This window comes from Callionymus lyra, chromosome 8 (assembly GCF_982586985.1).
Source record: "Callionymus lyra chromosome 8, fCalLyr1.hap1.1, whole genome shotgun sequence".
Taxonomy (NCBI): Eukaryota; Metazoa; Chordata; class Actinopteri; order Syngnathiformes; family Callionymidae; genus Callionymus; species Callionymus lyra.
In genome coordinates this window covers 27,643,392-27,662,792 of record NC_141825.1, presented here as the reverse complement: position 1 = coordinate 27,662,792, position 19,401 = coordinate 27,643,392, and the positions used below count along the sequence as shown (strand labels likewise).

Here is a 19,401-nt window from a genome sequence, read left to right as displayed (position 1 = left end):
GTGGTTTGTTATACAACCAGGATGGATCTCACAAAGACCAGGAGGTGTTGTTGGAGGATTTTATCCGCAAGAATCTAGGATATTTGAGGCTCAACGTTATGTCCCTACGTCTATTGTGGTCATCATCGTGTTTATCATCTGACTTAAGTGTTTTCACGGATCAACAATGAATCAGCATTATCTGAATCTTCAGGAGACACCAGTCATGTGACCGACGCCATGGTTCGTGAGATCCTTCTTCAGGTTGGGAACTTTTTTGGGTATTTGGTTTGCAAAAGAAAGATAGGAAGACGCGTTATTGCTATTTATGAGGATTCTTTACGTTTTCACGTCTCTGTGGGGAATATTAGGCACGACGAGGAGAAGATATAGATACAAACTGGAGCGATTCGGGCCCTCAGATGAATTATTTATTTGAAAGATGTAACGGTTTACAGTGAAGATTCTGGGCCATTCTGTAGATTGGTGCCATTTCCAATTTGTGTGACATTTATAAAGATATCCACATCATGTAGGAGGTTTATTCAGTTGCTGTGTCCAGGCAGGAAATGAGTGATTCAAGTAAAAGTAAAAGACATTTGCACCAACTCATCCCTTCGTGAAGACGGTCTTACCTTCGAGGCGCGAGAATCTTCTTTCTCGATAGACAGCTGGCAATGAAATCTGTTAGCGAGCCAAACAAAGATCCAACACAATGGATCTTATGACGACGAAAACACCTGATTCCTTTACTCACTTGTAGAGAAAACGAGTCCAATGGTTTCTGCGTTCACAAGCACCCTTCTGTAGTATTTACATTAATTTAATAAAATACCTCGACCCTTATATGACTGAGTAGTGTCATTAAAATTGTAAAAGTATTTACATTAATTTAATAAAATACCTCGACCCTTATATGACTGCGTAGTGTCATTAAAATTGTAAAAGTATTTACATTAATTTAATAAAATACCTCGACCCTTATATGACTGAGTAGTGTCATTAAAATTGTAAAAGTATTTACATTAATTTAATAAAATACCTCGACCCTTATATGACTGAGTAGTGTCATTAAAATTGTAAAAGTATTTACATTAATTTAATAAAATACCTCGACCCTTATATGACTGCGTAGTGTCATTAAAATTGTAAAAGTATTTACATTAATTTAATAAAATACCTCGACCCTTATATGACTGCGTAGTGTCATTAAAATTGTAAAAGTATTTACATTCATTTAATAAAATACCACAACCCTTCTGTGACTGCGTAGTGTCATTAAAATTGTAAAAGTATTTACATTAATTTAATAAAATACCACAACCCTTCTGTGACTGCGTAGTGTCATTAAAATTGTAAAAGTATTTACATTCATTTAATAAAATACCACAACCCTTCTGTGACTGCGTAGTGTCATTAAAATTGTTAAAGTATTTAAATTAATTTAATAAAATACCACAACCCTTCTGTGACTGCGTAGTGTCATTAAAATTGTAAAAGTATTAACATTAATTTAATAAAATACCACAACCCTTCTGTGACTGCGTAGTGTCATTAAAATTGTAAAAGTATTTACATTAATTTAATAAAATACCACAACCCTTCTGTGACTGTGTAGTGTCATTAAAATTGTAAAAGTATTTACATTAATTTAATAAAATACCACAACCCTTCTGTGACTGCGTAGTGTCATTAAAATTGTTAAAGTATTTAAATTAATTTAATAAAATACCACAACCCTTCTGTGACTGCGTAGTGTCATTAAAATTGTAAAAGTATTAACATTAATTTAATAAAATACCACAACCCTTCTGTGACTGCGTAGTGTCATTAAAATTGTAAAAGTATTTACATTAATTTAATAAAATACCACAACCCTTCTGTGACTGTGTAGTGTCATTAAAATTGTAAAAGTATTTACATTAATTTAATAAAATACCACAACCCTTCTGTGACTGCATAGTGTCATTAAAAATGTAAAAGTATTTACATTAATTTAATAAAATACCACAACCCTTCTGTGACTGCATAGTGTCATTAAAATTGTTAAAGTATTTACATTAATTTAATAAAATACCACAACCCTTCTGTGACTGCATAGTGTCATTAAAAATGTAAAAGTATTTACATTCATTTAATAAAATACCACAACCCTTCTGTGACTGTGTAGTGTCATTAAAAATGTAAAAGTATTTACATTAATTTAATAAAATACCACAACCCTTCTGTGACTGCATAGTGTCATTAAAAATGTAAAAGTATTTACATTCATTTAATAAAATACCACAACCCTTCTGTGACTGCGTAGTGTCATTAAAATTGTAAAAGTATTTACATTAATTTAATAAAATACCACAACCCTTCTGTGACTGCATAGTGTCATTAAAATTGTTAAAGTATTTACATTCATTTAATAAAATACCACAACCCTTCTGTGACTGCGTAGTGTCATTAAAATTGTAAAAGTATTTACATTCATTTAATAAAATACCACAACCCTTCTGTGACTGCGTAGTGTCATTAAAATTGTTAAAGTATTTACATTAATTTAATAAAATACCACAACCCTTCTGTGACTGCGTAGTGTCATTAAAAATGTAAAAGTATTTACATTAATTTAATAAAATACCACAACCCTTCTGTGACTGTGTAGTGTCATTAAAATTGTAAAAGTATTTACATTAATTTAATAAAATACCACAACCCTTCTGTGACTGCGTAGTGTAAAAAATTGTAAAAGTATTTACATTAATTTAATAAAATACCACAGTCAAAGTGCATCAAAGGCAAACCCTTATTTTACTAGAATATTTGGTCTTCATTATTTCATTTTATCAAATATGACTTAAAAAGTAATTTGTATTAAATCATGATCCACACTTTTAAATAAAACTAATTTTGACTAATTGTTTTTTTTTTTTTTTTTCGAGCTTATGAAGTTAACCAGACACAATGACGCAGCCAAACAGTATAAAGTCAGTCAGTACACAGATAAATCCGGCCTCTTCTACTCCACATGCTTTCACAAACTGGTTTCGCAAGATATTTAAGATTCTAGTCAAGAGAGAGTTCATCCAAATATTCTGGGAGGTTTTTAGAATTGTTCTCAAATAACCTTTTAGCAAAGACATGACAACACTAAACCATTTTCTTTTTGAGATCATTGAGCATCTGCAGTGCTCTGGTGATTCATATACATTTTTAAATATCTGTCTTATCGGTAATTGCTTTGGGGGGTCCTCTAAGGTCAACACCCCCCTGTGGGTCTGTCCATGTGAGGGAACAGAAACCATTGTTTGAAACAAGAATGGAAATGTCAAGGTGCAGAAAAGTGTATTCCTATACATGTTCAGTGCATTACTTTACACAAACAAGTGTCTTCAGTTATAAAATCACTGGTCAGTGTTGAAAGATATGTTTTACAGTGTCTTACCTTAACCCCAGACTTCTACCAACATGGTGCGATCCAATTATCATCCTTTATCATTCTTGATTTAATGCAGAATTTGGTCGTTTATACCGTTTTTTCCCATGTGTTACGACAAGTGCTTTTCTGATCGCTGTGTTTTATGATATGACTTTCAGGTGGAGCAGCTCGACCAACTGGAGCACTTCACAGATGACAGAACAGTTAGCCCATCAGAAGACGGAGAGCTTGGGGAGTTATCGAAGAAGTTCTACCAGGCGGCTCTACAGGTGGGTTCCAGTAAACATTTGTCTGATAGATTTTCTTTTTTAGTAAAAGTTCGTCATTTTAGTAGATTGAACTCGGGACCCACTTTTCTGTGTGGACATTCCAGAAGTCCTCTACATTTCAAATAGTGTGTATGATTCTCTAAATTTAAATTCTAGATTATACTTTTTTTAAGGTAGCGCTAGAATCATTAAATACAACAGAATCAAACTTCACTCAGTGTTATTAATTAATACACATTCAGGGCTTTGAATAGATCACATACATTCCCCTCCTGATATCTCTGTATTAACACAGACACTTATAAAGTAAAGACTAGAAAAGACTTAATTTATTTACCTTGTATTTATGCTATGTTGTTGCTCTCGATTCATTTTATAAATTTGTTTAGCTTTTCTATTATTGTCGTTATCAAGAGGTCAATGTAGTTGTTTCTAAAGAACGCACAATAAACCGCATGCAGTAGCTCATTCTTCAACAGAGAGTGACTTATCTTTAAAACATGTGTGGATTCATCTTCTTGTCCCATTAGCAGTGTTTCCCAATAATGTCGTTGGAATCAGTTCAATAATTTTTAAGGATATTTTAAAGAATAAATACAAACAAAATAATGATAATAAAAAAAAAATGAATTGAGCTCTTCAGACTGAGTTGACTTTTAGGCACTTACAGGACAACACATATTGACAATCATTTACTATACATTTGACTGAAAATATTGACAAAAATAAATACTATACAGTAAATCAATACTTAAATATTTACAATTAAACTGATATGAATATTATTAAGACTTGAAATATGACACTGATATATAAATAAATGTGTGACTAATAAAATAAACCTTTTGCTCGAATCAAACACTAAGATTACTTGAAAGTATTTTTTAAGATATTTATAAAAACATAATTTACGAATTCCATTCTTCTCTTGTTTAATTGTGTTATGTCCAACTGATTTCCACTATTGGAAAAAAAAATGTTGGTATCCCTCTTTTAATGCTATGAAAGTCAGAAAATTATTTTTGAGGTGTGGTTTAACAGAGTTAAAAAAAATACAGAAAATAATGTGACCATTTTCAATCGTGGTGTGTTCTCTGATGTCTAAAAACTAATCAACCAGTCGGCCTATTTACAGGTACACAAGTCGTACTGTAACTGTGCTGTTTGTTGACATGGTCGTTACTACACTAAACATGTGTCACGTGGATTAAGAAATCATTTCAAAGGATTTAATTATAATATGGAACATGGCGAGTAAAGTCATCATCAAGTGGAGAATGTGGCCCAACAGGGAAATTACCGAGAACTCAAAATCCACCCAAAATTGAAGATATGACAACAAGAAAACGGGTCAGAGAGGCTGCCAAAAATCCATCAGCAACATTGAAAGAAATGCAGGAAGTACTGTCTGTGTAGCACATGTGACAACCATGTCTGGTCTTCTTCGTGAGTCTGGGCTATGGGTTAGTGTGGGAACCTTTATCTTACAAAGATATCCTGCAAAATAAAAGTGGAAATCACGCAAGCACTTATCAAAAGAACACCATTAAAGGTAGAATAAGTTGTTTGTTTTATTTTTTCTTACATCACGAGAACCTGGCACTTGAACAGAGTTGTGTTACTTATTTATGTTTCATGCCAACCTTTTCTCCTTTTCTCTCATATGTTAGTGTCGTCTAAATCAAGGGTGTCATACTTGATCCTACAAGGGTTAGAAATGTTTACATAAGCCGAAAAAAAAGGTCTATTTCTCGGTGTATTACGAGCCCAAGAAGCAACACAACAATCTTGAGGAAAGCTGGGTGGTGGGAAAAACAAAACTGCTTTTAAAGGTGCCTCACTATGATACAAAAAACAAACCTCCGTACAAATAAAATCACACATTCAGACAGTAAGTAAGTAAGTAATTGATATTTGTAGATTGCTTCTCTAGACCAGGGTCACAAAGTACTTAAACATTCAAAACCATAACCAAACCAACCTCTTCACTTTCGGGTGATAACGGACTCTGTAGTTATGTACTGAAGATGTGTTGATACCAAACATGGTTGTAATTATCTATTCAATACTTTATGTTTTGACCTCACCATTGTGTTGCTTTGTTGGTAAATTCAGTTGTTGCATGATTGATGAGGGCTGTGTTTTGTGTTTGATATTAATCAAAACATGATTATTAAATTCTCAGATGAGTTACATTTCTCAGTTCCTTTCTGGAGCAACAAACACCCAGGAAATTATTTGTAATGTCTTAAATGATTTAAAGTCCAAAAATATGTTTAAATGAAAGACACTTGCACAGATAAAAGTAAGCAAACTGGACTACGATTGATGAAAGATATGTCTGCTTAATAAAAACAAAGGCTTATGCCAGAAATCCTGCAGACCTTTGAAGAAAACAGATCACCAAAAGCTTGGTCCTCATTAGGGAAAATTAAAGTATTTTTTAGGTGAAGACTAATTTGGAACAGTTTATGAGGTAAAATACTAGTCATTATCAACCTTTAGTGGATGTTTGCATGTATGCATGTTCTCCTGAAAACCCCTGATTTTCTTAGTTAAATTATATCTCAAAGACAAGGATGTTATATTTAATCAGTCCACAATGGTAAAACGTTATCTTTCGACCATCGGAGATAAAGGAGCTGAAGATTGTGATTTGTCAAAACAGACACTTTACAGTTGAAGTAAGACTATAGTGGAGAAAGAAAAATAGTTCCAGCAACTCAACAATGAGTAAAGCACAGTGTGGTGTTGGCGAGGAAAAACTTCCTTTGAGAAGAAACCTGGAGCAGAACCAGACTCATTGTTGACAGCCTCCTGCTGTGACCGGCTGGGAGGAAGGATGGGGGGATAGACGGATGGAGAGAAGAGTGAGGGAGGATACAGTGAGAGAAAAGAAGAGAGAAGAGTGAGGGAGGATGCAGTGAGAGAAAAGAGGAGAGAAGAGTGAGGGAGGATACAGTGAGAGAAAAGAGGAGAGTGAGGGAGGATGCAGTGAGAGAAAAGAGGAGAGGAGAGTGAAGGAGGATACAGTGAGAGAAAAGAGGAGAGGAGAGTCCATGGAGGTGCTGGAGAGAACTCTGGATCATTGACGTGGTGACGATCCTGGATCAGCAGCAGCTCTTGAGGTGGAGCCCAGGGGCTCTGGGAGAGAAATAAAAAGTGTTTAAACTATCTAAGAGTATAGCAGCAAGAAAAACAAAAGGGGCTGATTCAGGCAGAGCTTTATCTAAAAGTAAGGTTTTAAAATTGTTTTTAAAGATAGAGAGAGTGTCTGCCCAACAGACTGAAGCCGGTATTTTGTTCCAAAGCAGAGGGGCTTGAAAACTGAAGGCCCTGGCTCCAAATTAACATTTAAAGATTTGTCGTATAACTAATAGATCAGTTTCATAAGGTCCTAGAGGGTTGGTAAGTTTGGATTAAATCTTTAATGTATGTTGGTGCTAGACCATGTAAAGCTTTAAAGGTTAAGAGAAAGATTTTAAATTCTAAATTCGGAGGACAGCACAGGGGAAATGTGTTTGCGCCTATTAGTCTTAGTCAGGACACGAGCTGCAGAGTTCTGAATGTGCTGAAGAGTTCTGAGAGACTTTTTAGAACATCCTGACAGAAAAGAGTTACAATAGTCTGGAGGTAACAAAAGCATGGATGAATTTCTCAGCAGCATCCAAAGGGAGGAAGTGATTTTTGAAATGTTACGAAGGTGGAAGTAAGCTGTCTGTGAGATTTGTTTTATGTGTGAGTTAAATGATAAGTCCTCGTCAAAGCATACACTGATTCTTTACAGTGGTGCTAGTAGCAGGAGCAAGTCCATTAAGTAAAGATAATTTGTTAATGATTGTCTGAGATGTTGTGGACCAATTAGTAGAACCTCAGTTTTGTCCGAGTTCAGTAAAAGGAAGTTTTTGGTCATCCAGGACTTGATATCTTTAATACAGGACTGTAGTTGTGTAGCTTTTCCAGACCAGGGTCACAAAGCGCTTAAGCAATCAAAACAATACTCAATAAAATATATACTTTAAAGGTCAAGATAATACTGAGAACAACACAGGAGTTCCAGAAAATCAAGGAAAAGCCTGAACAAATGAAAGTGTCTTAAGATGTTTAAGATTTTTCTCTTAAGATGTTGTGTAGCTGTTAATATCTTTGATACAGGACTGTAGTTGTGTAGCTGTTATGTGTAATACAGGACTGTAGTTGTGTAGCTGTTGATATCTGTGATACAGGACTGTAGTTGTGTAGCTGTTGATATGTGTGATAAAGGACTTAAGTTGTGTAACTGTTGATATGCGTGATACAGGACTGTAATTGTGTAGCTGATTTCTTTCATCTGGCTTCATTGACAAGTAGAGTTGGGTGTCATCAGCATAACGAAAGTTTATAGAGTGTCTTCTGATCAAGTCTAGTGGAAACATATAGATTGCGAATAGGATTGAACCAAAAACAGAACCTTGAGGGACACCATAGCTGACCTTAGTGCGTGTCGATGAGAGTTGGTTGACACTTACATTGTGCTTTCTATCTGACCGGTAGGATTTAAACCAGTTTAGAGCAGTTCCACGTATGAATGTAACTGAAACACGGCCCTGATCAGAGGCCATTCGCAGGTCGTTACTAACTTAACTATGTAAACATTTACTGATTCAAAACCACAGACATGCGGTGATTATTGAGGTCGATAGTTTGAAGATAGCAAAATGGAAAATAGATATGGTGTTTTTGGAGATATTTCAAAGCAAATCATAAGAAAACTTTTTTTTCTGTCTCCTCACCGTATTCCTACGTCAAAACACTTTGAACCACATGGATGTACGTTTAAGAATTGATCGATGGTTCTTTTAAAGAACAGAAACTTCTTCTCTCAATCATTTCTCCCAGCTGGAAAGACTTTAAAATGAAGTATCCCAATGAAATCCACCGCTCATAAATCTATTTGTTCTCTGAATTACCGTCCACTGCTGGCAACCATATTTGTCTCTAAAGTTCTCAACGTTCGTTGATGTACAATATTTGAGCTTCATTCTCAGTTATTTTTTGTTGCCACCAGTAGGTTACTAGAGGCTGAATAACCTGACGTGACAGTGACTGTTGTGACCACCTTGGAATCTGTTACAAACAACAACCTGATTTAATAATTAAGACTTAGTCTATTAAATGAGACTTTTTCCTGAGGAAAATGTCTCAATCACAAAAGGGAACAAAACATATTGAATTTCAGGGAGAAGTTTACTTTGCCGATAATAAAATTAGACAAATAAAGAACATACTCCCTCGACTGCAGCTGATCATTTGGGTTAAACTGATTTCTGAGAAACACCAGGTGCAGGTTTCTCTTGTCAGGTGGTTGAGTTCCTGTTCTGAGAAAAATAAATTAAATCAAAGTGTTGCAGTTTGGAACGACAACGAATAACAGCAGGATATTTAAAAGGACTTGATGGTAAAATCCATAATGTTTGCACCACTTCTAATACGGAGGGTTTTAAAGAATGGTTGCTAATGGCTTTACCAGCGTGACACATGGTGGTCCACCTCAGGTAGATCAAGCCTGGGTGTGAGTCCCCGTGATTAGCTGTTCACCTTAGCAGTCCAGGTGGTGTTTCTTCTCCAAGTCACAGCCAATGGGTTGTCCTCTCGGGTGTGTTGCCCAGATCTTTGACGGCTCGTCTGTAACCCTGTCCTCTGATTACGACCTTCCTGTTGGTTTCAGGAGGCCAAAGTAATACGGTCAGTCTTGAAAGGGCATGTGCGCCCCCTGAGGTGGTCTGCAGAGAAATTAACAAACTGATAAAGAAGGGAAAAAAACAAGATAATCGGCAAAAGATGGCAAGAGCATGTTCCCAATTTGCGAGATGTCTTAGAACGCAACAAATGACTAGATATTAAAAGGTCATATGTTGAGTTAATGAGGCAAAACACACACAAATCTAAGTGTTTAAGTGTGTGGTGTTTTGGCTTAAATTACTTTGGCATGGACTTATTACCTTTCTTCTGTACATGTTCATGTTCTTGCATATTGCCTGGTATTTATGAAAATAATGTTTCATAAAAAAAATTCAAAAATAATATTTATTTGTTTAAAAAAAGAATTGCATGGCAGTGGAATTAAACTAGAGAGCGAAGGTAAAGTGAGGCTGGCCTTTTGACCCCTGCTTTTCAGTAAGTATGAGAACTGACAAAATCTCAAATTTGCGGATGATGTCGTTATCATCAGTTTGCTGCAAGACAACGAAACTGGTTCAGTCCTTAGCGAGTTGATAACCAAGTTTATTTCTCAATGTTCAAAACCCAAATATGTGTGCATTGTCTTGCCTGAGGAAATGTCTCTTCTACCAAGCTTTTATTTATTTCTCTTCTACCAAGCTCAGTCTGTCAGACCTAAGCTGTGTCTCAAACCTCATACTTCTCTTAGTGCACTGGTTAGTATGCATCAGGCTAGTGTACATACTAACTAGTAACTAATCCTCCACAGATAGTATGTCTCAAATCAAACTCTGCTGCTACAAACTAACAGGAAATGACGCGACAGCTTCTTCTTCTACTACTATTTAAAGATGATTTCAACCAGCTGTAGGAACACTAGCGCCACCTGCTGGCAGCACGTTTGGTTTGGATGATTTGTCATCCTCTTACTGCTGCTGAAAATACACCTGTAAGGATATTTATATATATATATATTTATATATATATATGACATCATTTTCGTTTAGTGTAGAAAGTATCCATCGATCAGTTTTGTGGGCGTTTTAGTGACAATTTAGTGTGTATGGATCACTACATTTCACATATTAAGAATTGAGACGCACTTATGCACTAAAATACTAAGTTTAAGGACGCAAGTATGCGATTTGAGACACAGCTCTGTACTTTGTCCAGCTCAGGTCAACTCCATTCTACAGGGCAGTACTCACTCTCTGCATGGAAAGTTCGGTTATGCTCTGGTTGACAATGTGTGGTTCACAGGGAAGACCAAGCGGTACTTTGTGTCTCTAAATTAGTGGGTCACCTATATATCTACCGTATATACTCTGAGATTCTTTAGTGCTAGTAAAGGATTATTGTCATTTTCGTACTCTTAAGTCTTCGGATTGTGTGTCCCTCCAACACGTTTTTTGTTTATGTTGATATGTATTTGATGTTCTCAGAATGCTGTACTACCTTCCTTCTGCAAGCAAATTTACCTTCGGGTACAAATGTGAAAGTAACCTTGACCTTAAAAAGAAACTACACAGTAACCTAGGAAGCCTCTAAAGAGACACCGGTGGCTACATTGTCAAAGGACTCCCGCTCGTATTGGCCTGGAAATTCCGACTAGTTCTCCTCTACGTCTGCTTTTTCATGCAGTAAAGTATTTGTTTCCTGAAGGAGTGTGTGGCTTTGCATGTGGTCCAGCTGCAAATAATATTTTTACTATGGCACATTATGATGAAATGTATGGTACGGAACATTGTTTTCATGAACCCCAGTGTGGTCAAAGACCACTTTGACTTAAGTAGAAACTCTGGGTCTGGTGTTTCATTTGTGTTTGTGTTTATGAGACCTTGGAGCGCTGCTGCAGTTAAAACTGGTTTGAATGATGGCCCATTATAAGGGTTCCCTGCAACGTTAAGCTTTTTGATTTAAACATTTTCCGGTCCTTGCATGATTAAGGCTTATCGCGCTCGACCCATTATTCCAAATCGCAGCTGCTCCGTTACGCTAAAGTGCTGGGTGCGTCATAGCTCAGATGGTAGAGTGGTTGCCTGCAGCCCAAAAGGTTGCAGGTTCAATCCCAGCTCCAGACAAGCTTGTGTCGTTGTGTCCCTGAGCAAGACACCCTGATTGCTCCTGATGGTAGACTTGGCGCAGGTGTGCAGCCTACTCCCATCAGTATGTGTGAATGGCTGTCAAAAGCACTACCGAATTTCCCCCTGCGGGACAAATAAGGGAATCTAAAAATAAAAAAAAGACTTTCATTGAATGCAACAGACTGGACTAATTTGATTGCTTCATGATGATCACATCAAAACACATCGACATGTTTAGGTCCAGAATTGTAGACAGATCTTGGTGTTGTTGTGTTAATCACATTAACACTCTGGTATATTTTGAAAGCATTTTAGTATGTGGCACATAGGGCTGGGTATCGAACTTCGGTTCTTTTGTGGCACCAAACGAAATGTTTCAGTAGTTTTCTGTAAAAATAAAGGCAGTGAACATTCGATTGATTTGTAACTTGTTAGCAAGTCTTTTGCACTGGAAATGATTTCTTATTTCTTCCTCCTTTTTGCTGCTACATGACCCTGAGCACCTGTCAAAGTGGGATTGACAGGCAGGTTAATAGAAAGTTTTTTTTGTGTCTTTGTTTTGTTTTTTTTCTAACGTGTGGCCTGCCTTTTGCCCCAAGTATCTGGAATAGGCTCCTGGTTACAAATGTGTACAAGTCATCTGGGTATATTTTGTAGACTGTAGAATTGTTTAAAAAGGTGCTATGTGTGTGTACATTTTCATCAGGTGGCACTATTGTGTTATGTTTCAAGATTAAGTTGGTCTGTGGAAATGTAAAGTGTAATTTTTCTCTTTTATCATTTTCATTGAACACATGGTTACATAATAACACAACTTTCACTCCTGTACTTTTAATTAATTATTAAGTGACATGTTTAAATCCCTTTTGAAATGTATCAGAGTTAAAGTTCTAAGACCCCAAAGTAAAAACTCTGGTCTGTGTTTGGATGGTCCTGAAGTGTTGACGGGGCTTCTGTAATGCCATGTCATCGATAAGCTCAAAACCTGTGTTCTGTCTAACAATTTGAAATGTAGAGGTCAAATCACTGGTGATTTGAGATTTAAGTTAGTGAGTGGTTGTGAAACTAATGAGCTTATTTAACATAGATTAACTTGCTGTTAAATATTTGTCAATAATTCATTATTTAGGCCACACAATTGAAACAGTAGGATATTAAGCTTCCTGCCCAAATAAGATACTGTTTTCGTGGAGACGCTTGTTTCATTTGGCCACGACATGATGGATCTGCTGATCCACAGATATTGGGGCCAAATGTTCACAAAGTCCTTCCAAAAGGACTTGTGGAGTGCAGACTTGTAGTGTTGGAGCTATTTGGCAACACAACAGTGACAGTCACGAAATCATGCAGCTGGATATAAGATCTCTTTCAGAATCTGGGATTTGTAAAACCGTTATGAATAAGCTCAGAAATGGCAACATGAAGCGTGACAACCAGAAACGGCGACAAAATACTTGTTGTGATGAAAATATTTTAAAATAACCATGTTCTATTTAAAATTGTGTCGTCAGCTTTTGGGTATGCTGGACATATCAGTTCCCGTGGTGGCCAAATTTCGCCGTATGCTGGACAGCTTGCCCAGAGAAACTCTTCCTGATGTTGTTGCATCAATGATTCGAACTTCCAACAAAGAAAAGCTGCAGGTAAGATGAATCACGTTTAATGTATTTAATAATTGTTTTTAACTCAAAAAGTGGATCTCCTAACCATGTGACTACGTAATAATTTTAGGGAAAAGTTCATTTTTCTTTTTCCGATATACTTAAATGTTGAAGCCAGAAAAACCTCCTTATGGAACCAGAAAAACTTTCTTGCGACATAGCAATAGTTGTCCAAATGTAACCCATTTCCAAGGGCAAAGGCAACACAGCTACTGAAGCATTTTCGAGTCATTTACCTGCATTCTCCATTTTAAAGGTCCTAGAAGCTGTCGGTCTGGAGGAGCGTCTCAAGATGGTCCTGCCGATGCTCACCAAACAAATTGAGAGCCTTAAACTGCTCCAGAAGACCAGAAAGTCCAACCCTAACAAGGAGAAGATGGTAGCCAGCCATTGTGCTTCTACTTTTGACTTTTAATCACATATGTGTGATGCATCTCATCTGTTCAGGTGTTGAGGATGCGTAAAGGTGACAGCTCTCCGAGCCGACCATTCAGTCTGGGTGCAGAGGAAGAGGAGGAGGATGAAGATGACACCGCATCACTGGAAAGGAAGCTTCAAAAAGCCAACATGCCAGAGGTTGCCCTGAAAGTCTGTCTTAAGGAGCTGAAGAGGTGATTGTCTTCTTGGTAATGTTAGAATTGTGCCCTTGATAATAATTCCAATGTTTTAATTTAGATAAAAGCATATCTTTTGATAGATACATTGTGATTTATGCCTGTCCTACAATTAAATTCTACCCCATGTTTTGACTTTTACCAAACAACGTTTCTGGAAGTGACAGCAGATGACTCAAAAGAACATTCTCAGAGAAACAACAAGAACAGAAAACAATATAATATGATTTATTATTTCCCTACAAACTTCATGTTTGATATCTTACTGAGAACATTTATTTGACTTAAAACATCTTTGAAGATTGAAGAAGATGCCTCAGTCCATGCCTGAGTATGCGCTGACCCGGAATTACTTGGATCTGATGGTAGAACTTCCATGGAGCAAAAGCACAAAAGGTACGTTGTCGCTGATTCACGTCGTTTTTGTTTTTTGTCAAGTACAAGTGACATTATTACACGGACAGAATTCTATAGAGGTAAATAAAGTTCAGACAGGAGAGCTGACAAGTTGTCTCAGCACCATCTGTCCTGTTACTGGACTATATATTCGACTTTTCTTAAATGTCATGAAACTGGTTCGAGGTTGAATTTATCTCATAAATTGTGTGTTGTGTAATGTAACATAGTTAGATTTAATGTCCCAAAGAACTCTTTGATCCAGAGACATTTTCAAAATCTTTTAGGGCGAAACCGCCAAACTCTTCCGTGAACGATTACAGTTAGTAAATAAAAGTAAAACATCAGCTGGTGGGCTCTGTCCTTTCATATCACCAGAAAGCAAAACTTAAGCAGCTGGTTGTTCATTTTTCTCTCACGCACTAAACATCCATCTAAATGCCACAGACAACACGACTGTAAATCGATATAAAATTGAGAAGGAGGAAGCTGGCTATCTTATCCATACCATTGTTTACACCTTTATTCATGTCATGGGACTATCCAGTTATTTTAATCTGAGTAAAAGTCAGAGGTGTCTTATGAAGTTTAGTTAAAAATAAAGTGTGTAGAGATTTTATTAATTAGCACTTTTAATGCAATTGAATTGAAGGTTTGAAGACTTCTCACTTCAGGTGCTTAGCGATTAAAAGATGTGAACATTTGAAGCTGATACACAGTCGAGCTCATGCAACACAAACGCATTGCATAAGCATCTATCCACAGACTGTTTGGACATCGCTGCTGCCCGAACGCTGCTGGACAACGACCACTACGCCCTGGACAAGCTGAAGCGACGCGTGTTGGAGTACCTGGCAGTGAGACAGCTGAAGGCCACACTCAAGGTTCCCTTTGATTCGTCTTCAAAATTGCATAAACATGGCTTCTCTTTACACTCTTGTGTCTCCAGGGACCAATTCTTTGCTTCGTGGGGCCCCCTGGAGTGGGAAAAACAAGCGTTGGACGGTCCATTGCCAAAACTCTTGGGAGAGAGTTTCACCGCATCGCTCTTGGAGGTGTTTGTGACCAGTCTGACATCAGAGGACACAGGTTAGTTGTATCTAGCTTTGGGAAACCGGAGGTCGCTCTGAGCAATCGTGTTTCCTATCATGGAAAAATCCTTTCAGTACACTAAGATGCCTCTCCTCCTATGTAGCTGGGATAGACCTTATATTTGGCATTAACTACAGAAAATGGATAATTGAAGGCCTCCAAGTTTTGATGTTTCAGTAGGGCTTATAATACAGCTGTGGAGAACAGGAACTGTGTTGGTGCTTTAACATTGACCTTAAAACAGGTTAATATAGAAATGCACTTAGTCTGAGGTTACCTTATGTCAGTATTTAGTATTTTAGATGAAAATATGTATGTTGGAAGATAACAAGGTGCAACATTCTATTGTAACAGTTTATTTAGTGTCTAAACCAGAAGGATGTGTCTCGCCTGCAGTTCATACAAAACTCTGGAGCCAGAATTCTGAGCCGCTCTAGTAGAAGAACTCACATTTCTCCTTCACTGGCTGACAGTTTCTTTCAGGATCATTTTAAAATTCTGGTTCTTAGTTCTTTCAGATCTATTCATGGTCAGACCTTCCATCAGTGATCTGATCCAGACTTACACCCCAGCTCGGGCTCTGAGGTCTGTGGATCAGAATCTACTGATGGTTCCTGAACTTCCGGACCAGAGGAGAGAAATCCTTCCAGACTGTTGCTCCTAAGTGTTTTTGTTTTATGTGTCTTGATCTTTTAAAGTTTATATTTTAACTGAATATTGTTTTTTTGATTGTTAAAGCGCTTTGTGACCCTGGTCTAGAAAGATCTTAACTAATAACCTTTACTTACTTACTTATTCACTTATGTTGCCTTGGGTCTGGTTACTACCACTTACTTTAGAACCAATGCCAAAATGCGTGTTGAAGCACATTCTATTTAAACTTTCTTCTTGAGTGTTTAATGATAAGTTATTTTCTGTAGTGTTTTGTTCATGATTATTCAACTCAATTCTACTCTCAAACTGACTCAAAAACATTTGTATGTTGAATTCAAACCAACTCATCCAGTCGTTGCCGCTCATCCTTGTCTGTCCCAGTGAGGGTTGAACTGGATACTTCCAACTGGTTTGTAATCAACTGACAATAATGAATCTGTCAGAACAACATGTTCATGTTGATGTTTTGCTGTCGATGCTTCCTGTGGAGAGACAACATCAGAAGCCTTTTTCACTTCATGTCATGATTATTCTGGACTTTGAAATTGGAGAGATGGTTTAGTACATTGTGCTTCGTTTCCATCGGAGCGTAGAGTCCCGTTACTCATCTGGAGGATCAGTTAAAGGAAGTTAAAAGTTCTCCAAAAAGACCACACGACTTCAATCTTGTCCATTTCAGATTTGAGACGAGGTGATGCAGAACTTTCAAAGTGGCTGTAAATCTGCTATAAAAACAAACGGCACGGTCAGGCTGGAGGGAAAACATTAGTACCTTCTATGGATTCAGCCGTAAATCTCTTCCACTTATTGTGACCACCAGTGAGAGTGTGTTGGTGACGCAGCAGGAAGAGCTAAAGGACGAATGCTAACTTGTTGCCGGTGTGATGGAGGGCAACTCTACTTTCACCCTCTGAGCTCTTGAGGTGACGTCACATGAACGTGTTGAACCTAAACAGATGTTATTTTTGGTATAATATCAAACAAAGATATATTCAGAGAGACTCCACAGCAACACTCGGCCATGAAGGAGAAGCAGATGTAGACAAATGTAAAAAAAAAATACTTTTGGAACCAATAGACAGAAGGTGATGGAAGACTTCTGACACCGATGATGGACCTGGATCATGTTCTGACTGTCAACCTTCGTGAGGTTAATGTTAATATAATAATGAAGGCATTATAGACATGTAATTATTTTATGACGATAATCAATCAATCAAATAAATAATCATTTTTGTTATTGGTTTGAATATTTCAATATTGATTTAATGCTTTCAACATTGTTTTAGGGTTGATATTTGTGATTGTGTTCCAACTCTGGAATGTTCTCGTTTCCAGATCACTAAAAATAAGGGCAGCTACCTTCATCGTGTGAACTATTCAGGAATGTTGCCGGAAAAACTTGCACTCATGTGGAGCTACAACATCAATTTGACTGATAAACTGAAGATAACACAAGCGACAGTTTATATATCTTAAATATAGTATAACCTTCATTAAATGAAGAAGATTTAATAGAAGAAAAAAACATTATTTGATTCATTTCACAACTACAAAGTCTATTTATTAAAGTGTGTCTTAAATAGATCTTGGACCTCTTGGTACTCATAAGTGTGTGTTTGTACAAAACTCTCTTTGTCATTTAAATATTTACATTAGAAAGTTTGGATAAGCCCCGCCCACTGAAAACTTTTTTTTTTTTCTAGAGATGAAATCTTGTTGACCTTAATCACAACCACTGTATTGTGATTATAAATGGAGTGTAATTATAGCCTACTGTAGTAGGACTGAAGCCATTTGTACATCATAATGGACTCTCGTAACCTCTTGTTCGCTGAGATTTCAGACGGGGGGGAGGGACTAACTGAGTCTCTGGTGAGTCAGGAGAGTTGGTTTTTCACATTAGTTGCCCTTTAATGTCATTTCATCATTTGTTTATGTGCTGTACAGCAGATATTAGTGTAAAGCTTGACAACAAGTCCAGTTTCTTTTATCCTAAGCTTTGGAACGATCTTCCTCTCTTTGCGCCTGATGATCTACTGACTCCTTCAAGAAACATCTGTGTTTGATGATCTACTGACTCCTTCAAGAAACATCTGTGTTTGATGATCTACTGACTCCTTCAAGAAACATCTGTGTTTGATGATCTACTGACTCCTTCAAGAAACATCTGTGTTTGATGATCTACTGACTCCTTCAAGAAACATGTGTGTTTGATGATCTACTGACTCCTTCAAGAAACATCTGTGTTTGATGATCTACTGACTCCTTCAAGAAACATCTGTGTTTGATGATCTACTGACTCCTTCAAGAAACATCTGTGTTTGATGATCTACTGACTCCTTCAAGAAACATCTGTGTTTGATGATCTACTGACTCCTTCAAGAAACATCTGTGTTTGATGATCTACTGACTCCTTCAAGAAACATGTGTTTGATGATCTACTGACTCCTTCAAGAAACATCTGTGTTTGATGATCTACTGACTCCTTCAAGAAACATCCGTGTTTGATGATCTACTGACTCCTTCAAGAAACATCTGTGTTTGATGATCTACTGACTCCTTCAAGAAACATCCGTGTTTGATGATCTACTGACTCCTTCAAGAAACATCTGTGTTTGATGATCTACTGACTCCTTCAAGAAACATGTGTGTTTGATGATCTACTGACTCCTTCAAGAAACATCTGTGTTTGATGATCTACTGACTCCTTCAAGAAACATCTGTTTTTGATGATCTACTGACTCCTTCAAGAAACATCTGTGTTTGATGATCTACTGACTCCTTCAAGAAACATCTGTGTTTGATCTACTGACTCCTTCAAGAAACATCTGTGTTTGATGATCTACTGACTCCTTCAAGAAACATCTGTGTTTGATCTACTGACTCCTTCAAGAAACATCTGTGTTTGATCTACTGACTCCTTCAAGAAACATCTGTGTTTGATCTACTGACTCCTTCAAGAAACATCTGTGTTTGATCTACTGACTCCTTCAAGAAACATCTGTGTTTGATCTACTGACTCCTTCAAGAAACATCTGTGTTTGATCTACTGACTCCTTCAAGAAACATCTGTGTTTGATCTACTGACTCCTTCAAGAAACATCTGTGTTTGATGATCTACTGACTCCTTCAAGAAACATCTGTGTTTGATCTACTGACTCCTTCAAGAAACATCTGTGTTTGATGATCTACTGACTCCTTCAAGAAACATCTGTGTTTGATCTACTGACTCCTTCAAGAAACATCTGTGTTTGATCTACTGACTCCTTCAAGAAACATCTGTGTTTGATCTACTGACTCCTTCAAGAAACATCTGTGTTTGATGATCTACTGACTCCTTCAAGAAACATCTGTGTTTGATGATCTACTGACTCCTTCAAGAAACATCTGTGTTTGATGATCTACTGACTCCTTCAAGAAACATCTGTGTTTGATGATCTACTGACTCCTTCAAGAAACATGTGTGTTTGATGATCTACTGACTCCTTCAAGAAACATCTGTGTTTGATGATCTACTGACTC

General features: G+C 37.0%; 1 protein-coding gene across 1 annotated transcript in view; it reads left to right on the top strand.

Annotated features, from left to right (window-relative positions):
• The window catches only part of lonp2 (lon peptidase 2, peroxisomal), a 50,501-nt gene that overhangs the window by 7,870 nt on the left and 23,230 nt on the right, over positions 1-19,401 (top strand). Inside the window, exons 3-9 of the mRNA XM_087796575.1 lie at positions 3,565-3,675; positions 12,971-13,102; positions 13,377-13,499; positions 13,568-13,731; positions 14,036-14,130; positions 14,896-15,014; positions 15,080-15,219. Of these exons, the coding sequence (XP_087652701.1) occupies positions 3,565-3,675; positions 12,971-13,102; positions 13,377-13,499; positions 13,568-13,731; positions 14,036-14,130; positions 14,896-15,014; positions 15,080-15,219 (884 nt within the window). The remainder of the gene's footprint in view (positions 1-3,564; positions 3,676-12,970; positions 13,103-13,376; positions 13,500-13,567; positions 13,732-14,035; positions 14,131-14,895; positions 15,015-15,079; positions 15,220-19,401) is intronic.